Here is a 19,669-nt window from a genome sequence, read left to right on the forward strand (position 1 = left end):
GCCCTGTTTTTCTGCCTAAAAACTTTCATATATCACACAACGTAACGTGTTTCCTGGATTAATGCAGTAATTAATTGAGTCATTTCAAAATGGAAAAATTCACTACATGAATGAACACACATACTGACGATTTGTGATGTAAATGTCAGGGCTGTGATATGGCCATGTTAGATCTGGTTTCGAATTTCACGGCTTTGAGCAGAACATCAACAACAAACTTGGTATACCCACACAGAACTTGATAAACAAATGCAGAAAAACTGGATGTCAAAAATTATAAGACCGCATTGCTGATTTCCATAAAACTTACACATTGAGGAGACCAACCGCATTCAGAGTTGTGTAACAAAAAGTAGTGCACATTTTTAAAGGCAAATGATATGGGGTCTTGAACACATTCTTTGCCAAATTTATTACCATTTAGGAACACATGATTTGATGGCTTAATGACACACAATAAACTTGTACTTTGTTTAGCCAAAAGAACCAAAGACAATTATATTTTTTCTTGGCAATACATCAGTGAATAAATAATTCAGAACTGTTTCAGACCATTCAAATTGTTGATTAGAAGTTTGTACATAGATTAAGAGGGAAAATATTTCTCATTTACATTTAGGCTTTATACAGTATATGGCCTACCATTTCCAAAAATGCGCATAGGCAACACTACATGGATAAGTCCACCACATGATGAAAGAAAAACAGTGACATAAAAAGGTTAGATGAGACAATCAACTGTTGCAGAAAAGCACACAGATTTCTGCCCCTAATTAAATGTTGGTATAAGCAGAAACATATTCACGTGTAACAAAGCAAACTATCAAAGTAAAACAAGTGATATGCCCTTGATATAAGCGAAGACAACAGTTATGTAACACCACAATTGAGGCGGCATGCATTTATCTTTGCAAATTAACTTCAATTTTCAGTTGGTAACTGTTTATTCATAAAGGCCTTATTATGTACAGGGTAAGTCTTAAAATACTGGAAAAAAACAAAAACTTTTGAAGCGGCACTGTTTTGTGTTTCATTTGTTAGTCGGAACAATACTGCAAAAGGGCAATTGCACCTAAAACACCATGCCACAAGGAAACTGGTACATCCGTATGGCAACAAATCCAAGTTTGATAATTTGAAGCTAACTTTTTTAAAACAAAAGGGGTAAATTTGACCACTTGTTTAGCTTCACGCTTCTCTATACATCTGCCTAGTGTTTTCGAAATAAATGGAACGCCTTACAAGATTTCGCATGGCTTCTTTTTGGCAGGCTTCGTTTCTGGGCACAGGACAGCTCGAATAGCTTCATCAAAGACTGTTTTCAATCCCTTTTGAGTAAGAGCAGAACATTCTAGATATTTCACTGCTCTAATTTCCTTGGACATTTGTAGCCCCATGGGGTAGGTAATTGGTGCCAGCTTTTTTTCTTTCAATTTAGAGATTGTTTCCTAAAACATTATTACATAGTTGGTTAACTCAATTTACACTGCAAAAACAAAGGTACACAATGTAATTTCCTTGCCACATATATAACTTTTTGGAACTGCTTTGCAAATTGTGCAAATTTCCTTTGAGCTTAGGGAATTGACCACTGGTGTACATCTAAAAGACTTTTGGGCAGGACAAACAAGACAACGTTTAGTATTATCAAGGGGGAATAGAAAGCCTCTGTATAAAGTTTTGGCAATTCTGAAGTGAAATTAGCTTGTTACAAGTCATACAATGTGTAACTGACTAAAAAAGCCCAAGGAATTAAGTTTGTGAAAGCATTAGTTTTAAAAAAAAGTCTTAATGTACACATATGATGTCACATAACATTTTATAGCAAAGTGTAATCACCTGATCATCTCTGAGATCAAGTTTCGTTCCAACCAAGATGATCGGAGTGTTTGGACAATGATGGGAAACTTCGGGAAACCACTTGGCCCTCACGTTTTCAAATGAAGCAGGTGAAACAAGGGAAAAACAAATCAGAAATACGTCGGTTTGGGGGTAGGAAAGTGGTCGAAGTCTAAGAAGTTGTTGAAAATAATAAATTGAACCAAACAGTGACTAGTAGGTTGTTTGTTTCTATGATCTACTTATGTAGCATGTTTGCCAAAATGCATGGACAACCTCATTTTGTGTCAAGTAAAAACAAACTTTACTTGCAGAATCGGGTAGGATCACACACTACCCCACAAAAGGGGAAAAAGCCAAAAAAGGTGAGCCCAATTACCTTTTCTGCTGGCCCATTTTATTATGTTTTGTCTGTAGAACACACACCAGTTAACCACTTAAACAGAACACAGATATTATTTATTTGGAGGGGTTAACAGGGGTTTACATTCGTTAAAAATTTGTTAGCAACGACATTTCTTATTCTTTTTGGTAAAGGAAATTGACACTCTGATCAAATAGCATTTTTGTATGTGGGTAGTAGATATTAACAACTTTTAAGCAATTTCATGTAGGTGGAGGATTTGTTAGTTGCACATAGTAATTACAGACGACTTGTGCCTCAACAGATGCATTACACTTTGTCTTCTATCATTAAAAATTCATGTGCAAACTTAAATTTGTCAATAAAGCATTACCTCACAGCAGGTACATCTTAAGCTCAATTTAGCAGAAGACTGTATGTACCCTTTGCCAATGAACATAAACAGCGAATGAGGTGAAACTTACCTGTCATAATCTTCCTGACCAGCTGTATCCCATAGACCCAGATTCACTGGTCTTCCATCCACCATAACATTTGCCGAGTAGTTGTCGAACACAGTCGGAATGTATTCACCAGGGAAAGCATTGGTTGTGTAACTGATGAGCAAACATGTCTTACCAACGGCACCATCACCAACCACTACGCACTTGATAGCCTGCGAAACAAACATAACACTTTAAGGTGTGAACAAAATTCCACAGAGTGTTGCTTGGCAACAAAACGACCCAGTTGTAGTACCTGTTATTGACATAAAGACAAACTGCAAACAAAAATTTTCTGGTTTGCAAGCTTAAGAACACCATTCAAGGCATGCATGTGATGTCACAATAAATCAAGTTGTTTTTTAAGGCATTTGTTTGTCATCTTTAACTAAGTTTAAAAAAATACCTAAAATTACTTTAAAAGGGTTTCAATATCTAAATTTATAGACCCAAATTAGCTCAAGGCAATTTTTATTGACATAAAAATGAACCCATTTACCACAATTGGTTCTACTTTAACATTTCTGGTGATAAATTTATACAGCTATCTCTTTTCACTTATACAGCTATCTCTTTCGGATTTAAAGATGCAAACTTGGTTTTTGATTTAATATGCACCTGCATGTTTTGTGATCCAGAAGCAAGATGCTGAGGGGATTGTCCCGGACTGGATGAATCCTCTACAATGTACGTTGGGTGCTCGGCACGTAATGACTTCGTGATTTATCTGTTTCAGCAATTTACACAAAAAACAAAACAAAAAATGTAAGTACTAATATTACCAACAAAACCAATATCCATGTGTAAATATATCAGAATTCCTAGGCATCATAATTTAGTATTTTGCTCTTTATAGACAAAGGCATAAAACATACAAAACTACTTTAAACTAGGCAGCAAAGAGTTTTATCTGACTAAAGATCGCTGTAACAGTTTCCACTGCAATAAGGCTATGATTCTCCCTCTTTTAACCTGCACAAATGTCAGCTGCCTGAAAAGCAACATTTTAATCCATTGAAAAATAGTGAGAGTGCTACTAAACATTAGATTTGGCAGGACATATTGGCAAATACACAACACAGCAAGGGGCTCAACCAGGAAATAGAGCAGTGGTCTCTTGGTATTTTTATGCTTACTGGCTGACCATGATACACCTAAAATATACTGATGAGTGCAGATGTCTGCTCTGACATGTTACAAGGAAGTTGATTGTACACTCATGTGGTGACTAGTTAACAAACAAATCACAATGCCTGGGGTCAGAAACAATGGGACAACTTGCAAGTTGTGTTTTAGTTGGTACAGTACTTAATATTAAACACAGTTTGGTTTACTGATACTTTGTGGAGCGCTGTTCACTGGTGAAAACACTAAACATATTTACATTGAATTTACCGATTTTCCCTTTCTTATCAATAGTACAAAGTATCTAACCAATATTAATTTCTTAACTTATACCAAAAAAAGTCTTTGAGAGACACCTGCCGTTTCTAAACTTCAATGAAACTCATTTACAAATTTCTATCAATATGCTCCTATTTGCACAAACAAAACAGTATTTCTTGGCATTGTACATAGCCATGGTTCTAATCTTTAGTTTTAAAAGTGCACATGTTTTAGTTTCATTCCTGTCATTGTGCCAATTTATCCAACTATCCTTTCATACTGTATACCATACACAGTGCTCAGAAGGAAACGCTTCAAAGAGGGTTAAAAAGGATCATGCTTTGAACAGGAAGTCAATGGTGCCGCATACCACACTTTGTATATAAAGCGATGACTGCAAACGAAGTAAGTAGTCTAGAAACCTTCGCATTACTGTGGACACAACTTAAATATAATTTATAATTCTATATTTGCTGAGAACAGAATGCAGACTAAGGGCAGAAAACAATGGTCAACGATTTCTGGGTAGAACAGTTACAAGGTATATTTTTGTGCATAACAAACCAGCTATAAGCCAACACTAAACTTTTAACTCTTACTACAGCAATAGCATGCTTGGCTGCTTAAATAGATTGTTGCCTAAAATTCCCAAACGGTGATATATTCTTGGAGTATTGTTGAAATCCTGGGATGACCAATCATATTAGACAATTGCATATTCACTGATGACGTTACATGGTGCAACTGTTCACCGGCCAATGTATTTCTGTATAGTTTCCTGTAAGGCAGTTTCTGGCCATTCTATGAGTAAATTACTGCATTGCAATCTCTACATCATTTGTAGTAGTTTAGTAATGGTTACAGGTCTTCTGTGTATTTAAAATGGGGAACACCAAAGGGTTCTTCATAAAAAAATATCTCAATCATACCATTTTCCAAAAACTAGGACTTAATGTGTATGTGTTTACCTTCAATATTCCTTTTATGAATTGGAAGTTGATGTAGGTTTTTTTTGTTCACCGAAGATGATATTTCACGCAGAAACAATTTGATACTTATGCATCTACAAATATTACCAGCTAAGCAATGCAAAAAATCTGCACGCAACAAAAACATATCAAGAGAAAAAGTATAACAATGGCAAATTTGTTTGTTTTTAAAAGTAATCTAAATGAAAATTAAAAAAATGGAAATGCAATCAATTTTAAATTCGAATGTCAGATGCAAATTTGTGTCACAAATATTTAAATAATGGTTATAAGATATGATATAAATATTGCATCACATTTACATACAGCCCAGAGCCCACCATAAGCTTAGCCAACCAGGTCCTTTATTTAGGCCAAAATAATACTAATCCAGACTTACCAACATACATAGTGGAATATTATTTGGTTGTTTGATTTTTTCCATATTAAAACAGGGTAAGCAGTTTAAAATAAGTTTGATTAGACCAGGTCAATCAATGGTATTTTTTGTTTTGGGTAGTAAAACCGACATTAACTTTGGCCAAATCTGGTCAATAACTAATAGAGCTACATGAACTTGTTAACAAACGAAATCAGAAAAAACACTCTCTGTCCATCTACTTTACATTTATGACCAAGTGTATTCAAACAAACTAAAGCGAAAGCAATTTTATGGCACAATTTGTTTCAGTTGTCTCATTCCAATATGCATCTCTTTAATCTTGAAAAAATACAACCAAAATACAATAAATAAATCCCGCGCAATGTTGCCGGCATTCCAGACAAATTTGCGGCACAAACCGGCATTATTCCTTACTATCTTAGCCAAAAAAACAACACACTTTTCGGGATCGCTTCGCGAATCAATCGTGGTGTGCATAACATTGGATCAGAATACTGTCATAGAAATCGATATTCGCGGGTTAAAGGTCATTAATCTGGGCGTTCCCTTCCAGATTTGGGTCGCTGTGTTTCAGCAGTTTAAAGGTCGTAAAAATAAACGAAATAAAGAATGTGCTCAAAAATTAAGGGTTTACTTTAAAACAAGTAAACATCGAGATGATTTGTCAATGTGAAACTTTTTTTAACTTCCTTTACATTAGAGCTGTGGTTCCCAACTTTTTCCGACGAGTTCCTTCCTTAACAATTCAAAACCCTTCCATTCCTCCCTGATATCAAAGAGTTATAGTGTTCTTTGCTGATATACTACATAGTAGATGCTTAACCGCACAAAGATCATTTATAATTGGGTCTTTTTATCACGTTCTCGTGGCATATTATTCCCAGACCTTCAGTGGCTATTATAGCTATCAAAGGCTTTTTGATTTGTACTTTTGAAACAAAAAAGCATCCTCGGTTTATATTTCGTAACCTAACAAGCTGCAAAACACAAGAATCAATCTTTATATTGTTGATCGTGTCCTCTCTGAACTTATCCTTCTCGTTGCTGCAGACGAACAAAAACACATGGGAGCGTTTTTCTGACAAAAAAATACGTATGATACTGGTTTTGGTGGTAAAAAGGAAGATTAAAATGGAGATCTGACGTTGTCATGCACACCCGATCGTATTTTTTCATTAAATCCTAAAATATGAAACGAACCCGCGTAAACGAATATCATGATACAATCTGAGATACCCCTTTTGGACTAATATACTAGCAAGTGTTGGGGATGGTAGGCCACTAAACACCGTATGATGCGGCATATGAAGGCGTAAAATAATATTAGCCCAAAAAGGGTTTCTAAGATAGAAATATAATAGTGTTGCAATTACAAACCCTTAACCCTATAAACCAGTGGTTCTCAAACTCGGTTTTCGGGGCCGCATGCGGCTCCCAACTACTTATTTTGCGGCTCGCACCAGACCTTAGAAAACCACCAACGATTGCTATTTTAGCTTTTACAGTCACAATCTTTAGTTCTTTTCTCAAGGTTTCGTATTTTTGCGGCTCCCTACACACTTAAAAAAATACCATTTGGCCCCGACAATAAAAAAGTTTGAGAACCACTGCTATAAACCCTAACCGTTAGCACTTTCATACGTTTTATTAGTAGATTGAATATTTTAGAGTAGACCGTTGCTTTAGCCTGCACATTTGTATACCTTTCCTCAATCAAGCTGCTATGATTAAACATGTGACAACAATTCAACTATTTTTTGTCAGACTGACCACACACTCACAGACATTTGCAACAAGATTTTTTTATTTTTGGCAATAAACAACTGCTGCATGAAAAACAAATTGTTAGAACACCAAGTTATATGTGGAACACTGATAATGCCAACAATAATTTTGCTGACAAATGATAGGTACAACACAATCAATTCAAAAAAATAGGTTTGTTTTTCTTTGTTGTTGTAATAATCTCAAAAAAATACATTTTAACCAGTTAATCAAAATCCTAAAGTGTGTATTGAACTGCAATGTATACAGATAGATAGCAGCACGGCTTTTCCTTATGACCCTTACACAAACAGTGTTATAATACTGACACAAATTCACAGTACAACAAAAAACAAACACAATAGAAAAAATACAGAGGTTTGAACAATACACCATGCAAAAGTACAGGTGTGTTAAATTTCTCGCTAAATATTAACAGTTTGTTTTTTCTTTGTTCATAAAAAGGCCAACGATTTTGATAGAACATACGGTTTGCCAGTAACAAAAACACAAAACTATTTACACGCACATTAGTGATTAAATAAAGCCATTTAGTTAATGAAATATAAAAGTAAATTGAAAAAAGTACTAATTAGCAAGACACAACTTATAAGTACCAATTGGGAAATAAACTAAACTTGATATAAGACACTAAAAAACTATTAGTTGCATCTGGGTATGTTATTACTTGCCAAGAGAATAAAACCAAGCAATTTGTTTCCATGCCATTTCTATGATTTCTATTTAAGAGATGGCTTATATTCAAATTTAGCTTACTTACTTAAAGCAGCAACAAATATATGGACTATTGTAAACCAATTGCAAACTGCAATTATCAGCTGTGGCATTTGAAATTAACCAAGAAATTGAATCTGTAAAGTAATTGTAGCTTTCGTCATGGGGGTAAGGCAAAAATAATTTATGACAAAACGAAAAAAAATATTGTTAGCAGATAAACACCAGTTGTTGGTTGCATGAGTACAGACATCAAATTAGAAGTCGTCTTCAGTATCATCTCCATCCTCATCGCTCTTCACATCCTCTTGTTTCGAATCTTCCACTGGATCAGCCTTTGCACTTGAATTTACCAGCAACTTTTCATTTTTATCAAGAGAAGTCATCTAAAATTGAAGCCCAGGGTTTCAGATTTAGAAATTTTATAAATTAATGAGTTTCAGGCAATGATTTCAAACAAACTGAGACAGTTATAATATAGTCATGATATATTGGCTCGTAGTAAGTATTTTCTTATTATTGAAATCTCCTTTCAAGTAAAACAACTGCGATTTGAACGATTCAGGACAGATTTAGTGGTTTTTCACACTGAATTTTCTTGATATATTGGCTGTTTGATCTTAGCTTTGCTTTTAAATGATCATTTTAGCATCTTGAATGCCTAAACCCAATTTTAAAATTCAAAATTTATCCAAGGATTTTAATCCAAGACCAAAATTCAAAAATTATCCAAGGATTTTAAAGCAAAAATTATCACATGTGTCTAAAAACACAAATAAAACTTATTTTGCAAGTAAACGTAATAATAAAAAGTAAATATTGGTAGCTGTGCTCTCATTAATATCAGTTCAGAACCTGCTTATCAGAGTTAAAAAACTTTAAATTGAATGCTTGTGAAAAACAAACATAATGGGGATTGCAAATTCCTTACCATTGCATTTAATTTTAGGTTCAAAAAAATTCACCACACAAACTAGATTTCATTGAGCATTAATGCTACTGCATTTTACAAAATGCGAAACAAGCACAACTAAATGATTGCTAAGCAATTTTATACGGCACTAATGGACAATCACAATACAACATTTAGGACAGGAAAACAAAATACAGCACAAAACAGGCACAAATGATGTGTTCAATATAAAGCAGGTTTAAATTTGTGAGATAAATAAAAGGCTATACCTTGATAAGGATCTACTTGCCAATTTGACTTCATCTTTTGGAATAGTCCTGCAATGAAAGCAAGCCTGATCACTACATGGCAATGAGGTTAGTTTGAGGTTAAAACATTTATCATGAAAATGATAGTCTTTCAGTCATACACTGAACAACATTTCTGTACTTTTTCTTACAGGTCGAACTTGGTTTAGACCAAAATGAACTTAGAACTTTAAATGCTGAAGGTTTTAAAAATTCCAAAACTTTTCTATCTTGGTTATATGCACTTATATGCAAGAAAAGAAAAACAAGCTCTCATAAATAAAGTTAACACATTTTGCTTTTTAGTGCAGTGCTGCGGTAATTCCATATATGTTGGACAGTGGTGTTTACCTAATGCTTTTGGGTTTCACTTGGTACCTTTTTGTTTGTAATGGGAGTGTCAATGGGCACACAAAAGCACAAGGCATTATTTCCAGCATATAGTGAAACATATCCTTTGTAAGCACATGAAAAGCATCTGAACTTACACACACTTACAAAATGTTTGAAACATTTGTACAACACACATGCATGTCAAACGATGCACACCAATAGCCTATAAAAGCATGATGAAATGTTGATGACTTGGCTAGAGCTTTCTGGTTTGCAAGCCCAAATCTCAACCTAGCAAAAGCTTGGGCAATAACCAAAAATTTAGACTTGAATTTTACATTTTCACAACATTTTCATTCACTTGCATGCATAACAGATGCTTATTTACAGATACTTACTGCCAATACCCGGCCTCCTACATTTAATCTTCTTTTGTGACTCTTGGTTGGACTAACTGGTTCTCGTGACCATGTTTGCATGGATGTCAGTCGATGGGAAACTGACTTCTTCATGTCACGGTCCAATGCTGTGTCAGACTAAACAACAGGCAGAATAATAACAAGCATCCTTGTTGTTATTGTAAACATGGAGTCCGGCCTTCAAAATTTCTACGAGTCAGCTTCCCAACCTTGGTTGTTTCAGATGTGATTATTTCTAAATGCCCTTTTAATGTCATTATATTTGGTGCAGCTGTCTTAAAACATTGGAAACGTCCCCTACGTGTTTGCACTGTGCCAAAAGTTAAACATATTCTTTAATATTATTTAAACAGTCTCTGAGCAAACCGTTGGGACAATAAAACAGTCCTGAAACAGACAAAAATCCAATAAAATTGGAATAAGATTGGGAGCAAAGCACTTGAATCATGTTTACAAAATTGTTTTGTTTTTTTAACCTAAATCACTTTGACAACCTGTACACTCATCCATTTTTGTTAGATGAATTTGATTACTGCACTGAGCATAATTATTACGAACAATATGACGTACTGCGAGCCATGGGTGGTGTAAGACCTCTTCAGCAGTCATCCTCAGTTTTGCATCTACATTCAGAGTGCCTTGAATCAGTTCTTTAGCTGAAGAAGAAATGTGCTCCCAGTGCTCTGAAGAAAATTCTAAATCCCCCGTGAGAATGGCATCAAATAGCTCTTCCTGATTGTTCCTCTCTGATCGAAATGGAGGAAAACCACACAGCAGGACATATGTAATGATTCCAGCAGCCCAAACATCCACCTTTACTCCGTACCTTTATAAAACAAAGAAGGGATGAATTTGTATTCTTTTGGATGTTAGCAGTGATTGCCTAAATAGCTCTGTGGCAACTGATATTGTGCCAGCAACGTCAAAGTATTTTTACAAGACAAATTAATGACAAATAATTTTAGTTGAATTTGTGTTTTTTAAAAGTCACATTCTTTGTCAGCACACAAGCTAAGTTCACAGATGAAAAATCTAACAATCAGAGCACTTGATTCACATAGAAATGTAAATTAAAAGGCATTAAGTTTTAACATGGACAAACAATGGCCCTTATAATCCAGTTTTTATACTATTAGATCAGTTTGGTTGCATTCTTTATAACCCTAATTTACCCCGTTTGTGCTATGATTTCTGGTGCAACATATGTAGGCGTTCCACAGACTGTATACAGTGGCCCAGTAACACTGGTAGCAAGACCAAAATCAGCCAACTTCAATGCTTTGCTTCCATCTTCATACTCACACACCTGAACACATACAAACCACAATTAAAAACTACACCATTTGGTTGTCTAGATAAGTGGTTCTCAAACTTTTTTTGTTAATGAAACTTATTATTAAAGTTGTGCTTATTGATACAACAACAAAAAAACACGAAATGGAACTATTCTGTGATGCCCTTGGAAAATTGAAACGACGCACCAGGGCGTCACGAGGCACAGTTTGAGAACTACTGGTCTAGATGCATAAAACAACACAAAATACAGGCATTGAAATTCTATACAAACTTAATTTCTATGCCATCAGAAACCTGTGTACAACATTTGGGACAGTATGATGGATGAAAATAGTAAAAATAGTCATGATTTGAAAGAGAAAAACTTTTACCAGCAGATTCTCAGGCTTGATGTCACGATGCACAACCCTGAGTTTGTGAAGATGGGCCAAAGCACTTGCAAGATTATGTAACATTCCACTTGCATCACGTTCAGTATATCTTGAGGCAGTTGAGATAGCATCAAACAAGTCACCACCCTGCATAGAATATATAATACAATGAGGAAACACACCTGAGCGGAAATTGTTTTCTTGAGTACAAATAAACTACATCTTTTTGGAAAACATCGTATTTAAACCAGCGGTTGCTGTCCTTTTTGTTATCGACACCTTTTTTGAAATAACAAGTCCTTGCACCCCTTCTGTATTTTATGAAAAGTCACTTTTATTACCTAATACCCTAGTATTGCACCCCCGGTTAAGAAGACCTGTTTTAAACTAAGGCACAGGTCACCCAAATGGGACGCAACAACATGCTGGTAGCCATAGTTTTCGGTTTCTTTATGCTGAAATGTTTCCCATCATTTTCCTTCTAAGACAAGCCATGTTCTGCTGGTTGAGAAAAAAGCGTATTTGAAAATCATGTTTACATTGGTGAGTGCATCACCTACAATGAGCCTGACAGGGCATTCAGGTCTACCGGCTTTATCCACCCAAGAAACTTACATTGACAAGTTCCATAACAAGGAAAATATCATGTTTGGAATCAAATTCCTGGATCAATTGCACGATGTTAGGATGCTTGACACGTCGCAATATCGACACCTCACTCAGGATCATGTGTTCCTGCAATGAAACAATACGATGTATACGTTATACTCACGTGACCACACGCGAATGCTATGACTCGACACACGCAACTGATTCAGTATTTTACGACGTGATCTGACGACACTTTATGTTGAGCAAGACGCTCTGGTGTTGCGTGTAGAAAATCACTCATATGCACGTTTTACTAACGTAGGTTTGCGTTGTATCTCTAATTCATGCAACGGTCATGCAATAAAGTGAATTTGTAAGAGATATTTACCACGAACGAGTAATGAAATATGAAAAAATCGTGCTTTAAAAATAAAGTTGTTCAAGAGTTAAAAAATAAACGTTTTGTTTGTGAGGCTTACTTTAATCACGCCATGAGCGCTTTTGCGTAGTTATTAACTTACACGTATGACGTATGGCCAGGGTATTGTTCTAAGCGAGTCTTTTAAAATCGCCAAAGGGAATAATAAACCCATACACCACACAGCACATTACAAGCTGCCGCCTGATACTCGCAAATACACAAAGTCGACTTGTTGACTGGGATGTCAGCTGACCAAAAATTCAAATCAGTTTAAATCTGCATGACGGTTGAGGAAATATACACACACACCGAATCCAGTTTCGCTTTTGGAACGTCATGTTCGCTTAACTACGACCGGTTTTCCGGCGAGCTTAGTGCAATCAATATAATCACGTAGAAAGCTAGGTTTAGTTTCAACACATGTATACCTTAACGTATTTAATAATTGTTTTGTAATAACAAATTCATAAACTTAACTTCTACTTAAGCATACAAATGGCCATTTAATCATCTAATCGCTTGAATCGCAAACTCAAGAAAAAGATTAATTGAAAGCGGCTTAATCTATAATAGTGACTTGTGATAGCGAGTTAATGTAGATATTGTTGGGATTAAAAGATCAGTTTAAGCTGCAACAACAACATTACGAAGCACGATTAGCCAATCATTTTAGTGGCTCAAACGCATTAAAGCATCATGCCTTACGACTTAGGCTTTGTTAACATTAGCACCATATTTAACTAAACTTCTGTGGTCAAATCTGTGCAACAAGCTGAACTGGACATCAAAAACAGAATTCAGCTATTTGGAATTTATACCTTTCCTGCACATTTTCTTTTATCGATGATTTTCAGTGCAAATTTGACCCCGCTTGACCTTTCCACACATTCACGAACTGTGGCGAAGTTTCCGTCACCGATGACGTCACCAACTTCATACCGCTCGCTGACCTGTGACGGCCACTTGCCGTCGTCAGTACTGATGACGTCAGGTACGTGCTGCAATACAACATAAATCGTTATGCATGAAATTAAAATACTTTAAAAAACTTTAAAATAGGAAAACAATCCCATAGCGCTGGAAAGGAAGGATGTAACTACTAACGAAGCCGTTTTTCCAGTAAATTATTATCTCATCCGCTTTCCATTGCAATTCACTAAGAGGTATACATAGGTGTCACTGATGATGGCATGAGCATTTGCCGAAACGTTGCTCTGACTTGTACACTTACACTAGGCTCTTCACGGCGATATTTATCAAATATTCATTAATGTGTAATATCATTACAGACTACAAAAATCATCCTGTGTAGCAGGGTGCTGACCGACCGATCTGTCTTCACTTATCAAAAAAGTCATTAATATTCATAAATACTAACTTACGATTGCAAGTGGTTTCTTGTATGTCGAACCCCTTAACGACTGCGTCCTTCGGTGGTGTGGTTGGGGGTGCACACGATCGCTATCTGCACTTCGATTCAAACGGGCACTCCCTTTCCTGTCCAGAGTGATACGAGGGGTGCGAGGACCAGACTGATACGGACGAATAAATTTGGCCTCTGTAATGCAAATGAGAGCGTTGACAAATGATTTCTTATCTTTCAGGCGCAGTAGTGTGAAACGGTTATGTATGAATAAAGTTATCTGTTGTAGTATCTGTGTTACTGTACTGCGTGAAATAACATTTTCGTAGCATGACTCAAACCGTATTGTGTCAGTGCAGGCGCAGAAGTTTGAAACTTGATGTGATATGAGTAAGGTTATATGATACAGATTACAGAACACATATGATACTATGCTACGTGTAATATCTGTTTCGTACCATGACTCAAATCATATTGTGTCCATTTAAGACTTATCTGTATTATATTGTAGTTATTTTGCACCTTGGCTTCGTCAAATAAAGAGTTGGGTTATATTTTGTAAGTGCCAAACTTTTTTTAACCGTTATGTAGTTGATTGTTTGTTTGTTTTTGCTCTATAAGACTTGTGCATGCAACTTCACAATTCGTCGATGGGGAAGGAAAATGAATCACATAAAATCAATTGCAATTTGCTGGAACCATTGCAGAGGGAAATTCGCAAGGCTTCAGACACTTTTTTCAGACCCGCCATGCATAATTTAAAGGCACAGAGAAGAAATTTAATGCAAGGGAAATTTTACGGCTAATCGAACCGACGTTTTTAGCCCGCTGAAACCTTGATGTTTCTCACTTATGCGCAGACATGTAAGACAAGCTTGAATTTTGTTTTTACGAAGTTTTACTGGTATTTTTTTGTAATACAGTAGTAACGATATAGCCCAAACAGTTTTCAACAATGTAAAAATAAAATCGTTCTACGCAATTGGACACCGCAATTAGTAGAACACCGCTATTCAAAAACGCATTTAAATGGGAAAAAGACTTACCGAAAATTACAGCCTATTACATGAACATAAAACCATGTTTTAATTCCCCTAAGACTCAGCGCACTAAAAACACAAGCTGTTAGTAAGATAAAAAATCTTAACACATTTTAGATTGGAAGATTAGAGTTGCATCGCATTGACATCTAGTGCGTTTTACAGATCCCCCGAGAATCGTAATAAATATTTCATGAAAGTGCTACAAAACCTGTCGCAAAATGCTAGAACAAGGCGATGCACATTAAGGATATTGTCGATTCCATTCGACAATCGGAAAAGTTACAAATTTAAACTACGCTTATTGTTGATTTTAAACTTTATGTGAACTGTAATAGACTTGGCCACGATTATTGACAAAATTTACTATTATTCTGGACGACTCCAATCCAAGCATTTCGATCGGATTTATTTACACTTACGTATGCATAATAAGGTAATTTACAAACATTTTTGACTGTGCAATATATATCACAGTCTATCAAAATTCGTTGGAGTCGTTGGAGTTTTACAAGAAATACGTCTGTTAGCCGGCTGAGACGTAATTTTCTTGCGAAATGCCGAAAATTAAGACCCATGGGAGTCTACGCTTGGCAGATGTTCGCAGCGACAAATTGTTAAAGACCACATGTCCTTCTATCGCTCGAAAATCTCTCGGGGATCACTGAAAGGCCAATTATGCAATATTGTATTGGTGTAATGTTCCTAATAAGGCAATGTGACCGTTAGACGCGCAAAATGGTGATTGTCAAACAATTATACTGTTTGTTGAAGTTATTTTGTTAGGAATATAACCTTACCGTCAGTGTCAATGGCAAAGTCATCATGTGATAATCTTTCATGGCCATATGCGATGAAAATGTCGTCATCACTGAAGAAATCTTGTAAGCTCAACACCTACAAAACAAGACCAATAAAAAGGCATAAGTTACAAAGCATGAGCTCTAAAGTAGACATATACACTAAAAAATGTAATAGGAAATGGACCGTAAGCTATTTCAGGTAGTCCACTCTATATGGCCCACATAAATATGGCAAGTCATTATAGCAATGAACTAGTTTGTTCATATGTTGACTAGGCCAATTGCCTAAGTACATGTTCATGTAAGGAGTTAATTTTTTATCTGACCTGTTTTCCCTGTATAGTGTAGATCTTCCTAACAGCTCCTGTGTCAAGCTTAATTGCCTTGGTTACATCGTTCATCACTTGCTCCAGCGAATGAGCTGTTTTCTTGTTCAACAACATTCTCACCTTTTAACACAATTTTTAAAATAACCAAATTTAATGCAGTTACATGAAGTTTTCCATGCCTAATGCCAATGATGATCAACCATTTTCGTTAGTTGGAAACCGTCAGTAAATAAGACTTTTACATGGAGTTTTTTAAAACCATTAGACTTTTATTTTAAAACTGTCAGTAAATTTAATCAAAACTAATTTGGAGGGGCATTTGATAATATTCCGAGTAGCAAAACTTAAAAAAATAGTAAAAACAAAATAAATTTACTGCTTTTCTCGGTTTCACTCCACTTCTGACAAACGTTACGAGCTTGGGATGAATAAAATCCCGACTCTCCTTTTCAAATGTGCGACAGAGTGTTTCATGACTGACACAATTTCTCAAATCATCTCCATTCCAACCATTCTTTTCCTAAAATAGCAATTTAAACTTAAAGTAAAAAGCAAAGGAATTTAATCCAGTAATAAAAAATATTTTTCCTGTTATCTGCTACTTGATCAGTTGTACTTTCAAATTTAGGCAAAACCCTAATAGATGTTGTACGCCCTCACCCATATAACAAACTGATGGACAATAACATCTAGGTTAAGTCTTAAGTGGGATTCATTTAAGTTAGGCTAATATAAACCTAATAACACATTTACAACAAAAATTGTTGCACTTTGTAGTAACGCATAGTTTAGCATTTAAAAAAAAATGGAAAAAAATTGTTGTCAAAGATGTTTGAGATAGGGTTACAACTTTTTTTTCAGACCTGTTGCCGAAGTCGGAGTGATAATGAGCTTCCAGTTCTGACATTGTGACACCAGTTTGGGTTGACATTTCGTGTGTAATCAATTCGTTTGAAAACATCATTGGAGGCACAAACATAGCTTTCACCTAAATCATTTTTTTTAATCATTAAGTCAAAATGTTTGTGTAAATTGCCATTTTCCATTATGTCATAAAGTTTCTTGATTTAATTTACAAATAAACGCTCAGTGGTTCCCGGTACTACATCAACAAAAAACATACTACCTACCTAGTACTATCATACTTATACCATACCACATTTGGCACTAAATAAAACATACCTTGTTCCAACTCTTGAAGTGAATTGATTTTTTTGGCCCCGTCAATTGAAAAAACAACTCGCACCCCTTGTGGCAAATTGGCTTTGTCTGCAAGTCTATGTGTCAGGTCAGCAAGAAGGAAATCAAAAGAACGAAATCTTGCTGAAGATATGGCATATACCAGCCCTTGATGAAAACGATCTCCATTGCGATAGAATCTCACCTGGAATATGAAGAAATATTTCCAATGTAGCTTTCATCTAATTTCAGTCAATGCCATAGGTACACCATTAAATATCCGTATATGTACTCTATATTTTGAAAACTTTATGCTTGGAAATAAAGTTAAGTACAATTAAAAAAAAACAGCTCCTCTGTTCAATTGTTGGAACTTCAATACCATTATTTTCCATAAACAATTTTAAACTTTGCACAGTTTAAATTCAAGTCTTGCACTTCCTTTCCAAAATCGTCTGCACTTGACAAGAGCAATACACACTGGTTTAGCAACACAGAAGCAGAGCTTTATCCCTCTAACTCACCACAAGTACAATAGAAAACTACTTGAAACTAACTAATTCGACAAGTGTGTGCGCTCTTCACGTAACACACTTGTACTTGACAAGAGCTTTACTACTTATTATTGAGACAGGATCATTACAAGGTCAAAACTTTCTTTAACCAATTAATTTTGATCAACATGAAATATTCTTACATGAACTATTTTTTTTAATATTTTCCCAAAAAATGTGTTTTTTAGCGGTCAATACAAGTTTGGGTATTATTGTTAGCAAAATGACCGCAAATAGAAAAAAATTAAAAGTATTCACCTTCTTGGCCTTTTTTTCATCTGCAATTCGCTGAAGCGACCGTGTTCGGTACAAGCTGGTATGAGCACTGTGGGAAGGGCTTCTAACAGAACCAGATCTAAAAAAGAAAATAATGTTTAAAACCTTAAAGTTAAGGGCATGATTTTGTTTGAACCAGCTGACAAAATTTTTGAGTGCATAAAACAGGTTTTTTTCAATGGTTCATGGATCCATAAGGGGTGAGAGAATGCTGACTCATTGGGGTTAGGGAACAATAGGTAAATTATGGAAATTACAGAAAGGAATGCAATAACTGGATGATTGCTTTATAGAGGTAATATAATGACATTGAAAAGGTTTGAGAACCTCTGACTGTAAGGTTCTTTAGGCGGGTATATAAAGATGGTACATAAATCATTTCATGACTACTATTGTTTACAAAAGCAATATATATACATATGTAGCCAACTTGTATGAGTAAAATATGTATTTTTTTTCAAAAACATGATGACAAATGTATACCTTCTTCTTAATTTTCCGTCATCAGTGAAATGTTGGGCAACCGGATCAGGCAGCATCATAAAAAATGACAACACAAATTATTCAATCTAATCAACACAAATCATTCGTATTTACAAGAGAAGAATGAAAACCTGAAAACAAAGATAAGATTTTTACATCAGTGTATAAATGAGTACAAATATATATATATTATATATATATATATATATATACTAGTATATTACACCAAAAATATTCTTTTTAAAACCAGGTCTTCACAAAACAACCGTAGCATACTTTGTTAAAATAGTCCATGTATAGAAAATGTTTTTTTTTAGGAAAACCATATTTGACTGTTTCTGTGCAAACTTAACAACCTTATTCAAGGAAGCTTGAGCTGGCTCTCTCTACATCACATGCAAAAATATGTAAGGTTTAAGCACACCAAATATTAACAACACAAAAAGTCTGCATAGGAAACTGTTTTTGTGCTAATATAAACACTATCCAGTGTGTAATAAGGTTTATCATTGCCGTAATAGAAAAAAAAACAGTAAAACATACTTATCAACAAAGTGTAAACAACATTGTCACATCTTATTTCACCAATACTTACTGCTGAAGCTAACTTAGATCAGAAACATTTCTATAGTACCTTAACTAAAATAAGCTTGGTCCACCTTTTCCAAAAAGCATTGTAAATTTTACAGTTTTATCACTGTGTTTAAATGGCCTCTTGTTTGATTTAATGGGCTCTGCTATTGCCAATTGCTTTCAGTTGCAGAATGTCAATGATCTTTACTTTACAATAACTGTCTTAAACCTAGCAACATTTCACAGCCAATATGGCTCCATTGTCTAATACAGTGGTTCTCAACCAGTGCCCATGGCCCCCAGGGGGGACACAAGCTGTGTTCCGGAGGGCCACGGGTGTAGATTCACCAGAAACATCCACTAAAATCCATTTCGTTTTTAACTTCATTCCCTAATTTAATCGACTATTTCACATACTATTTGTCTATATTGAGGTTTTTACGATTACAGATTCTTGTTTATTCTATTCGACCTGTTTAAAGTCGAAATTTGTACCG

At 35.3% G+C, this 19,669-nt stretch overlaps 2 protein-coding genes across 4 annotated transcripts; both read right to left on the bottom strand.

Moving 5' to 3' along the window:
- Positions 1-42: 42 nt before the first annotated feature.
- Positions 43-5,198, bottom strand: LOC145204907 (ras-related C3 botulinum toxin substrate 2). Of its 2 annotated transcripts, XM_080077518.1 has the most exons (5): positions 5,040-5,198; positions 3,304-3,412; positions 2,668-2,858; positions 1,840-2,011; positions 43-1,448 (listed from the first exon to the last, which is right to left on the bottom strand). In XM_080077518.1, exons 2-5 carry the CDS (start codon positions 3,307-3,309, stop codon positions 1,239-1,241), a joined length of 579 nt encoding a protein of 192 aa, XP_079933644.1. In that variant the 5' UTR covers positions 3,310-3,412; positions 5,040-5,198; the 3' UTR covers positions 43-1,238. The 2 variants fall into 2 exon arrangements, with proteins under 2 accessions (XP_079933644.1, XP_079933643.1); XM_080077517.1 differs by lacking the exons at positions 3,304-3,412; positions 5,040-5,198 and having other exon boundaries at positions 2,668-2,888.
- Positions 5,199-7,228: 2,030 nt separating this feature from the next.
- Positions 7,229-18,730, bottom strand: LOC145205699 (serine/threonine-protein kinase DCLK2-like). Of its 2 annotated transcripts, XM_080078443.1 has the most exons (16): positions 18,600-18,730; positions 18,099-18,195; positions 17,290-17,491; positions 16,971-17,095; positions 16,484-16,627; positions 16,105-16,227; positions 15,776-15,872; positions 13,955-14,130; positions 13,391-13,570; positions 12,176-12,295; positions 11,561-11,707; positions 11,066-11,199; positions 10,464-10,719; positions 9,873-10,010; positions 9,124-9,171; positions 8,262-8,327 (listed from the first exon to the last, which is right to left on the bottom strand). In XM_080078443.1, the coding sequence occupies exons 1-15, from the start codon at positions 18,656-18,658 to the stop codon at positions 9,154-9,156; spliced, it is 2,016 nt and encodes a 671-aa protein (XP_079934569.1). In that variant the 5' UTR covers positions 18,659-18,730; the 3' UTR covers positions 8,262-8,327; positions 9,124-9,153. The 2 variants fall into 2 exon arrangements, with proteins under 2 accessions (XP_079934568.1, XP_079934569.1); XM_080078442.1 differs by lacking the exon at positions 9,124-9,171 and having other exon boundaries at positions 7,229-8,327.
- Between the last annotated feature and the right edge of the window lie 939 nt (positions 18,731-19,669).

The sequence above is a fragment of the Phallusia mammillata genome, chromosome 8 (genome assembly GCF_965637545.1).
Source record: "Phallusia mammillata chromosome 8, kaPhaMamm4.hap1.1, whole genome shotgun sequence".
Classification (NCBI taxonomy): domain Eukaryota; kingdom Metazoa; phylum Chordata; class Ascidiacea; order Phlebobranchia; family Ascidiidae; genus Phallusia; species Phallusia mammillata.